This window comes from Hevea brasiliensis, chromosome 8 (genome assembly GCF_030052815.1).
Source record: "Hevea brasiliensis isolate MT/VB/25A 57/8 chromosome 8, ASM3005281v1, whole genome shotgun sequence".
Classification (NCBI taxonomy): Eukaryota; Viridiplantae; Streptophyta; class Magnoliopsida; order Malpighiales; family Euphorbiaceae; genus Hevea; species Hevea brasiliensis.
In genome coordinates, this window is record NC_079500.1 from 24,622,742 (window position 1) to 24,633,609 (window position 10,868).

At 26.2% G+C, this 10,868-nt stretch overlaps 2 protein-coding genes across 2 annotated transcripts; both read left to right on the top strand.

Moving 5' to 3' along the window:
* Window positions 1–1,699: 1,699 nt before the first annotated feature.
* On the top strand, window positions 1,700–3,727 carry LOC110645110 (uncharacterized). Its single transcript, XM_021798153.2, has 6 exons — window positions 1,700–1,908; window positions 2,020–2,149; window positions 2,354–2,526; window positions 2,628–2,916; window positions 3,017–3,183; window positions 3,278–3,727. The coding sequence occupies exons 1-6, from the start codon at window positions 1,755–1,757 to the stop codon at window positions 3,433–3,435; spliced, it is 1,071 nt and encodes a 356-aa protein (XP_021653845.2). The 5' UTR covers window positions 1,700–1,754; the 3' UTR covers window positions 3,436–3,727.
* Window positions 3,728–8,316: 4,589 nt separating this feature from the next.
* LOC110645119 (uncharacterized) lies at window positions 8,317–10,354 on the top strand. The gene is made up of 6 exons (XM_021798163.2): window positions 8,317–8,494; window positions 8,613–8,742; window positions 8,942–9,114; window positions 9,207–9,495; window positions 9,596–9,762; window positions 9,859–10,354. Exons 1-6 carry the CDS (start codon window positions 8,398–8,400, stop codon window positions 10,041–10,043), a joined length of 1,041 nt encoding a protein of 346 aa, XP_021653855.2. The 5' UTR covers window positions 8,317–8,397; the 3' UTR covers window positions 10,044–10,354.
* The last annotated feature ends 514 nt before the right edge of the window (window positions 10,355–10,868 follow it).

Here is a 10,868-nt window from a genome sequence, read left to right on the forward strand (position 1 = left end):
GAATTAGTATACCTATTTAATATGAGAAAGTCAATATGTTGACCAATTGGTCAAATGAATAGTAACCATAAACATAACACTTACAAAGAATTCAAACCTTGGAGGAAACTTATAAGGAAAATTTAGTGTGCATAAATTTAATTGTTAAATCCATTATGGGAAATGAGTTGAATGAATATTAAAATGCTTTAAATTGTATATTTCAGTAGAAAAAGATACTGAAAAGGATAGGGAACAAGTGAGTCAAGGCAGAGAGGCGACTTATTAGAGGTTTATACATAATAACTTTTCACTTTTGGTTTACTATTAGAAAATTATTTGAACACATTTTAGAACAATTTATGCTAAATAATGCTTTGAGAAATGTTGCGTTGCCTACTTTGTAAATGTGAATTTGAAATGAAAATTGATTAGTGTTTTGCATGAAATATTTGAATAATATGATTTTGAATTTAGTTTTGGATTCACACTTAACATGATAGTATTGTTGTATTCCTCCTCCATTTATGGGGTTGAGATTGGTTATATTCCTCCCTATCTGGCTTCCTAGTTTGAGGTTGAGATTGGATGAGTACTCATATAGCTAGCTAGCCACCTCCCTCATTGATTTCGATTAATGGGGTTGAGATTGCCTTGTCGTGGTGTATAACACGACATCGATTGAAAATTTTGTATCATGATCTAAGTTGTGTATTGATTGGCAACACTGTGATTTATAAATTATTTTGATAAAATGGTATTGTAAAAGTTGACATCAATTTCATAAAATGTGATTGTGAAAGGATTTAAATATGTGTTATCAATGTATGCTTTTATGTTCAACAACTTTAAATTTTTATTGTGCACGACTGAGTAAAAGTTACTCAGCGATAGCTTTTATTTGCTATCGCAGATAAGGGAAAGGACAAAGTAGCAGAGTGAGCTGCTACAGTGACAAAAGCACAGCTTGAGGATTTTTGTACGGGTATATTAGTTATACTCTTATCATTTAGTTTGATGTAAATATTTTTATTTATATGTATCTTTTGTACCAGTTGAGCAATTGTACAGTATAATCTGTAATGATATTATTTAGTTTTCTTTTCTGTAAAATTTAGACTTTTGTGTTTATATTGGACACATTAAATAAAATTGATGTTTATTTTAAATTGTGTTGAATTGAGTATTGATGGATATTGAAAATGCATTGAGATTGTGGTGAATTGAGGAATATTGAAATTGAGATTGAAAAAATTTTATTGGAAGTGCTTTATTTTCAGGTTTTAAAGAACTATTTTCTCAAATTACAGCCGACACTCTGTCAAAATTTTTATAAAATTTACAGAAAATCAAATTTATTAAAATATTTATTTATGACATATAATTTAACTAAAGGCTTTTTAATAATATTTGATCATCACTTTTCATTTTAAAATAAATTAAATTTGTTTAAAATCTTTTGTAGTATATTTAATGAGTTATCGGTAGGCAAAATTCAGTAATTCTTTAGGTATAATACGGGATCATGTTATACCTTACGGAGGGGTAATGTGTGACATATAATTATTTTTTTTCAATTAACAAAAAAAAATTAAGAAATAAATTAAATAATTTACAAACTATAAATAAAAACATTTTCAATATAAACATTAAATAATAAATTTTATTAAAATACAAAAATTAAATAATAATTTTTCTATTAATACCTTTCCATAATGAAACCCGCGTTCCAACCCGGAACCCGCCCGGGTCGTATACATTTTCTTTCACACCAGATGCTCTGTTTAACCGAAAGGGAAAGTGAAGAGAGAATGATGAAAGTAAGAGCAGCCATGGAAGAAGTGATCAATGAACTTACTGCCGAAGAAGAAGTAAAAGCAGTTGTGGAAAAAGAGATCGGTGAACTTGCTATCAAAGAAGAACAAACAGGTATTGATACCCATTTCAAAATTATTGAAGAATCATTAGATTTTGTAGATGAATACTGATCCTCGAAAAATAAAAAATTTTTTTCTTCATTTTTTTATGCTTAATCAACAGAAATAATAAGGGAACTAAGGGATCTTCCACCAGCTCACTACATATTCAAGATTGAAAACTTCTCTTACCTTTCTAATGCAAAGGTAGAAAGCTATGAATCCAGTGATTTTGAAGTTGGTGGATACAAATGGTGGGTTTTAATTTTTTTTTAATTCTTCTTATTATTATTATTATTATTGTTATTATTATTATTATATTGATATACTTTTCGTGGATTTGGTGTCTAACGCCACTGAATGGCGAAAAAAACCCATATGGCCAACCTAACTAGTTTGAACAGTTAGTGTTGTTGTTTTACATTACTCTGCATTCCTTGTTTTCATCTGTGGTGCAGGAGGTTGTCTCTTTACCCTAAAGGAAACAAGAAAGTAAATGACAAGAATGAACATGTTTCTCTGTATTTAGTACTAGCCGAATCAAATGCAGTCCCCATGCATAAAGAGATAAATGTGCACTTCAAGTTGTTTGTTTATAATCAAATTCAGGATAAGTATTTGGTTGTACAAGGTATACTAAGTTTATGCTGATAGTCTCTCATGATTCAACTCTTTATATGCGCTCATCAATTTTCTGAATTGTCTGTATGTATGCTTTCAATATTTGGACAGATGCAAAGGACAAGGTAAGGCGTTTTCGTGGAGCGAAAACAGAATGGGGTTTTGACAAATTAGTTTCTCTCAATGCTTTTAATGATGCCTCAAATGGATATCTTGTTGATGATTGTTGCATATTTGGTGCTGAGATTTTTGTTATGGAACGTACTAGTAAAGGTGAGTGCGTGTCTATTGTGAAGGAGCTTGCTAACAGCTATACCTACACTTGGAAAATTCAAAAGTTTTCAAATTGCAACCAAGCAGGATATACATCTCCGGTGTTTGTTATTGGTGGATACAAATGGTATGTGACAAAGATGCATCTTTTAGCTTCAAAATTTATATGAAATAACTTCATTGTTGCTAAACAAGCCATAATTTGATATCTTTTCAATCTTGTTTAGGAGTTTGACGCTTTATCCCAATGGGTATTCAGAAGAGAAAGGCAAATGCTTGTCCATGTTTTTACACTTGGAGGATTCAAAACCTTTTAACTCTGGACAAAAGCTCTATACTGGATTCATCCTGCGTTTGAGGGATCAACTTTTTGGAGTTCATCGTGAGCAAAAAGGTGAATGGCGTTGAACTGTGAAAAAGTCTATTTTATTTCAGAAATTTTGTTTTCTTTAGTTTTTATGGGGTAACTTAAATTTACCGTCTTGTAGCTAATAATAAATTCTGCACTTCTGCCAATAATTGGGGTGTCACAAAGCTTATACCTCTCAGCGATCTCAATGATGCATCGAAGGGATTCATACTAGATGATGCTGTGATTGTTGAAGTCGAAATTACTTTGATGACAGTGATCAAGGAGTTCTCTTAAAGTTATAATGGTACCAGCTCTTTGAGTTTTGGATCATGAAAAGAATTGCAAATTGTGTAAGATGGGGAAGACATAAGATTAGCTGCACTTCAATGTTTCCATAATGCTTATGTTTTCTGGTTGTTGAATCGGAAGTTCCTAATAATGTTTTCCGCAATTAAATGTCTCCTTCAGCTTGTCATAACTTGTAGTGTTTGTGCTTGTTTTGCTCTTATATACTTGTTTATCATGTACCTATAATGTGAACAAAGATATTTGGATAAATTATAATTTAGTCTCTGTATTTTCAAAATTAAGTAATTTAGTTTATGAGATTTAACAAAATTTATAACTTATTCTCTACCGTTAGAATTTTAATTAGCTGTTAATTCTAGTAAAAATTACTAAAATGCCTTCAATTCTATTTTTAAAAATTACTAAAATGCCTGCAATTCTATTTTTAATTTGAAAATAATTTAACTTTTAAGATTTTATTTTATTGATAATTTAGTCTCTGAAATTTGGTTAAACTTATAAATTAATTCCTTTAACTTTAAAACTAAGCAATTTAGTTCTCCATACAAGTTAATTCGTATTGGTAGAACTATTGTTAGTTCTCCATTACATTTAACAAAAATACTAAAATGTTTTAAATTTTATTTTTAATCTACAAACAATTTAGTCTTTTAAGTTTTAATTTAATTCATATATATATTTTTTTTTTTACAATAACAATATAATATATTATAAACTGATAAATATATAGATATATTATCAAAATAATAACAAATAAAATTTTACAAAGTTATAAATACTTATTTGTAAATAGTTATAATATTTAAAAATCAATTTAAAAATATATAAATGATTTGTAGTTAATCAAAATTTTTAAGGACCTTAAAGTAGTTAATTCATATTTCAATAATTTAAATTTGAAATTTTAAATTTAATGGGATTCATATTTTAAAATTAAAGAGATTAAATTGTTAATAAAATAAAATTTTAAAGATTAAATTATTAAGAAAAGAAAATTTTAGGAATTAAATTATTTTCAAATTAAAAATAAAGGAGATTTTTTTAACTATTTTTACTAAAATTAATTTTAATTTAATGAAATTTTAATAATAGAGGCTAAGTTATATCTTTTGTCAAATTTTGAAGGCTAAATTATAATTTATCCAAGGTATTTTGATATTGAAATTGTCCTCAGATCGTGGTAGAAATCTTGAGCTTTCAACCAATTAATTTTCAACTAATGGTAACATGTTTATTCATTTTGCGATTTAGGATGTTGTATTGGGTCGATCTAAAATTGTTTTATGTTAAGAATCCTGCACAATTAGTAATCTCAGGAGCAGGGCATATGCCCTTTGCTGATTACAGCTTTTATGGGATGCATTTAGGTAAATTGCAGTAACCATCTCATAATTTGGATAATTATTTTGTTTTACTCAATTTTAATTTATTACAATAAGATCTTTAAATTATCATTTTATTTCAGAAAATATCATTTTAATATGTAATAACAAGTTTTCAAATTTATTTTCTTTTTTTTTAACTAATATTAAATTAATATTTAATCAAAATAAATTTATAAATTATTATTTATTGTTTATTATCTTTAAAAATTTTAAAATTTATTAGTATAATATTATTTTTTAGATTGTGAATAGAGAGTAAAAAGATAATTTTATATTTTTAATTTAAAAATTTTACTATTATAAGTTAGACTTTTTTTTTTAAGTAGAATTAAAATAAAAAAAAAATTAGAGTTGGACAACTTAAATAAAATAACCCTACGCAATTCACGCTGATTCACGTTCTTACTCTAGTTTATTACATAACGGTGGCTAGTGCTCAAGAGACTCAAATTCGGGTGGTTGGACTTGCATAACTTCATTTGCTTTGGCACAGATTTTAGGATTATGTGGCTTCAAATCATAAAAATTTATCTTTTTACTAAATCAAATTGAAAAAGCTAAAGAAAAAATTAATATAAAAATATTATAAAAAATTATTAATAATAACTATTATAAAAAATATTTAAAAAAATTTAAATATAAAAACATATTTATAAGATAAATTACTAAAAAAAATTACCATATAGGATTCGAAAATTACTGAAAATTGGTTGCAAATTATTATTATCAAATTAAAAAAAAAATTAAATATGATTTATAAATTGGTTGCAAATAAAAAAAATGAGGAATAATTTTTGAAATTAAAAATTTATCAACCAATTGATAATTGGTTACAAAAATCGTTGCTATTTGCAACCGACAAAAAATTAGTTATAAATAACAATTGATTCGCAAATCGATTATTATTAGCAACTAATTATAAATCAATTGTTAATTTTGAAGTCAATTAAAATAATTATTTAATTTAATAATTGATATCCCGAAATCATTTGTTGTTAGCAATCGATTTTAATATCTGATTTCTTAATCAGTTGCTAATTGTATATTTAAGATTTTTTTAATATTAATTAACAACTGATTTAGTAATCGATTATAAATCAATTACCAGTAGCAACTGATTTTAACAACCAATTATAAATCGATTACTAATAGCAACCTATTTAGTAACTAATTCTTGAATTAGTTTCTAAATTTTTTAAAATTAAATATTTTACTAAAACAATTGAAATCATAAATCAATTGTAAAATTAATTGTTAATAGCAATAGATTTCAATCGATTGTAAAAATTAATTGCAAAATTAATTTATTTTTTTTGTAGTGTTTTGAGAATCCCAACATTTCGCCTTTTCACTTATAATATAGATAGATTGTCATTAATATAAAAATATACTTATATGCCATTTCCTAATTAATAAATGAAAAAAAATTTAAAACTGTAAAATATTTATGATGTTGTAAGAAATTTAACAGATTTTGAACATATAGCGTATCAATCTTACACCTTTTCCAACAAAAGAACGAAAGAAACATTCAGATTAATTGATGAACTTTTCTTTTTCTTTTTTCAGGTAATAAATTAAAAATAATTAATATAACAATTAAATTAAATAATTATATTCTCTTATTTATATTATTTAGTGACATAGTACTTATATTAGTTTTTAGAGGTTAAGGGAATGATTGATAAAAAACTATCTCTCATAACTTTTAGAAGTTGAGGGAGCATTTTGATTAAAGTTAATAAAATTTTACTACTATTCTTATATTTAACAGCTAATTCAACAGTTATTTTTATTAAATATTTCTACTTTAATAGCTATATAATTAGCTAATCATTGACAACTAATATCTAACAGCTAATAGCTAGTAAAACAGTTGATAGTTACTAAAACAGCTAATATGAATAGGGTCTAAGTCTCTGACGATTATTTTTGGAGTCAAATAAGTTTTATCAAATTGATTTATCTTTTTAAGTCATTGACAGTTATTCTTATAGTCAAATAAGTTATTACTAATTTAATTGATCCATATATGAATCAAAAATTCATTTTCACAAACCCACACTTGATGTTATTTGTTCTCTATTGAACTGAAGTCTAGCATGTCCAATGCCATTGGGTTATAAACTCCTCTTCTATAACTAATAAGAGATATGCAGAAACGTACTGCATTCAGCACTAAATGACAATAATAGTATATAATTTTTAATAATTTATCTTTTATTGATTGAATTAAATCGCAAAAAGAAATAGCAAGAGAGAGCAATAAAGAGTTTAGCTTTTAAGTTATATAACAAAAATGTATGTCAACTAAACATCTGTTCACGTGTAAGTCACTTGATAGATATTAAGCATTTTTTATCTAAATTTTCAATGTTTTCACTTAAAAGTAATAGTTGGAAACTTAAATAGATTAACTAAATTGATACAAGCTTATTTGATTATACTAATAATTGTCAAGGGCTTGTTTGACTCTAAAAGTGATTATTAATGTTTTAAATGAATCAACTAAATTGATAAAAACTTATTTGATTTTATATGTAATTACCATAGGCTTAAAAAGTTTTTTGGCCTAAATAAAATCATAATTTTAATCCTACAAAAATTCTTAAAATATTAATAGTTGAAGGGTACCAAATTTTTTTTTTTTGGCCTTTATAAAATCCATAAGCTAAAAGTAAACAAAATGGAAGCAACCTATTAGGTTTAATCAATTTTTATTGGAGCTTCGACTTTATTAACAGCTTATTTAGTATAATAGTTTAAATTTATTTTAAAAAATATTATTTTAAATGTAATTAAAGAGATAACATAAAATTATTTATTTAAAAGTTTTTATGATTAAGATATATTAAATATATTATAAAATTATATTTTAATAATTTCAGCTTTTATATTTGAATTATTATTTTTGTCAATAGCATAAACAAAAACGATTCTATGTCAAATTCAGTTATAATTTGATATGAAATTAAATCGGACTTGATCAATTTGTAACTGAAATCAGTTAAAATTAATTGTAATTGAAATAAAATTTACTGTTTAACTCTATTTAAAATAAAATCTCCTTTTCTAAAAATTGAAAAATTTTAATTTAAATAAAATTTAAGTTGAAATAAAATTATATTAAAATTAAAATTGAAAGACTTCGTAATTTTGATTTTGAAAAATTATTATTAGTTTTTGTATTTAAAAAAAATTAAATATTTAATTTTTCTATTTTAAAATAATTTTTTATTTTTTAATTTATTAACTTTTTAGTTCCTCTCATTGTTTTAAAATTTCAAATCAAACTATTCAATCTTTATCACTTCAACAATATATCTATTTTGTTTCATAATTTTAAATTTTCTCTCGTTTGACTAATTAAATACTTTACATACTAAAAATAAAACAATAAGTAATTTTTTTAAATAAAAAACTTTTCGCTATGCGGTTTTCTACCTGAAACCCGCGTTCCAACCCGGAACCCGCCCGGATCGTACACATTTTCTTTCGCATCTCACGCTCTGTTTCCCCTAAAAGGAAAGTAAAGAGAGAATGAAAAAAAGTAAGAGCAGACATGGAAGAAGTGATCAATGAACTTACTGCCAAAGAAGAAGTAAAAGCAGTTGTGGAAGAAGAGATCGGTGAACTTGCTATCAAAGAGGAACAAACAGGTATTGATACCCTCTTCAAAATTATTGAAGAATCATCAGGTTTTGTAGATGAATACAGATTCTGGGAAACTAAAAAAATTAAATTTTTTTTTTTCATTTTTTTATGCTTAATCAACAGAAGTAATAAAGGAACTAAGGGATCTTCCACCAGCTCACTACATATTCAAGATTGAAAACTTCTCTTACCTTTCTAATGCAAAGGTAGAAAGCTATGAATCCAGTGATTTTGAAGTTGGTGGACACAAATGGTGGGTTTTAATTTTTTAATTATTATTATTATTATTATTATTATTATTATTATATTGATATGCTTTTCGCGGATTTGGTGTCTAACACCGCTGCATGGCAAAAAAAACCCATATGGCCGACCCAACTAGCTTGAACGGTTAGTTGTTGTTGTTGTTGTTTTACATTACTCTGCATTCCTTGTTTTCACCTGTGGCGCAGGAGGTTGTCTCTTTATCCTAAAGGAAACAAGAAAGGAAATGACAAGAATGAACATGTTTCTCTGTATTTAGTACTAGCCGAATCAAATGCATTCGCCTTGCATAAAGAGGTTAATGTGTACTTCAAGTTGTTTGTTTATAATCAAATTCAGGATAAGTATTTGGTTGTTCAAGGTATACTAAGTTTATGCTGATAGTCTCTCATGATTCAACTGCTTATATGTGCTTATCAATTTACTGAATTGTCTGTATATATATTCGGACAGATGCAAAGGGCAAGGTAAGGCGTTTTCGTGGAGCGAAAACAGAATGGGGTTTTGACAAATTAGTTTCTCTCAGTGCTTTTAATGATGCCTCAAATGGATACCTTGTTGATGATTGTTGCATATTTGGTGCTGAGATTTTTGTTATAGAACGTACTACCAAAGGTGAGTGCGTATCTATTGTGAAGGAGCTTGCTAATAGCAATACCTACACTTGGAAAATTCAAAAGTTTTCAGATTGGAACCAAGTAGGATATACATCTCAGGTGTTTGTTATTGGTGGATACAAATGGTATGTGACAAAGATGCAACTTTTAGCTTCAAAATTTATATGAAATAACTTCATTGTTGCTAAACAAGCCATAATTTGATATCTTTTCAATTTTATTTAGGAGTTTGACGCTTTATCCCAATGGGTATTCAGAAGAGAAAGGCAAATGCTTGTCCATGTTTTTACACTTGGAGGATTCAAAACCTTTTTACTCTGGACAAAAGCTCTATACTGGATTCATCCTGCGTGTGAGGGATCAACTTTTTGGAGTTCATCGTGAGCAAAAAGGTGAATGGCATTGAACTGTGAAAAAGTCTATTTTATTTCAGAAATTTTGTTTTCTTCAGTTTTTATGGGGTAACTTAAATCTACCTTGTCTTGTAGCTAATAATAAATTCTGCACTTCCGCCAATAATTGGGGTTTCACAAAGCTTATACCTCTCAGCGATCTCAATGATGCATCAAAGGGATTCATACTTGATAATACTGTGATTGTTGAAGTCGAAATTACTTTGATGACAGTGATCAAGGAGTTTGACAGTGATCAAGGAGTTCTCTTAAAGTTATAATGGTACCAGCTCTTTGAGTTTTGGATTATGAAAAGAATTGCAAATTGTGTAAACTGGGGAAGACATAAGATTAGCTGCACTTCAAGAAGACATAAGATTAGCTGCACTTCAAGGTTTCCATAATGATTATGTTTTCTGCTCGTTGAATTGGAAGTTCTTAATAATGTTTTCCGCAATGAATCGTCTCCTTCAGCTTGTAATAACTTGTAGTGTTTGTGCTTGTTTTGCTCTTATATACTTGTTTATCATGTACGTATGGTGTGAACAAAGATATTTGGGTAAACTATAATTTAGTCTCTGTATTTTCAAAATTAAGTAATTTAGTTTATAAAATTTACAATATAGTATCTGCTGTTAGAATTTCAATTAACTATTAATTCTAGTAAAAATTACTAAAATACTCTCAATTCTATTTTCAATTTGAAAACAATTTAACTTCTAAGATTTTATTTTATTGGTAATTTAGTCTTTGATATTTGATTAAACTTATAATTAGTTTCTTTGATTTTAATATCAAGTAATTTAGTTCTCGATATTTTAGTAAGTCTATGGGTTAGTTCGTATTATTAGAATTATTGTTAATTCCCTATTAAATTTAACAAAAATACTAAAATGTTTTAAATTCTGTTTTCAATTTAGAAATAATTTAGTCTTTTAAGTTTTAATTTAAATAGCAATTTGGTGCATATTCATATTTTTTTTTATAATAACAATATAATATATTATAAATTAATAAATATATAGATATATTATTAAAATAATAACAAATAAAATTTTGCAAAATTATGAATACTTATTTATAAATAGTTATAATATTTAAAAATT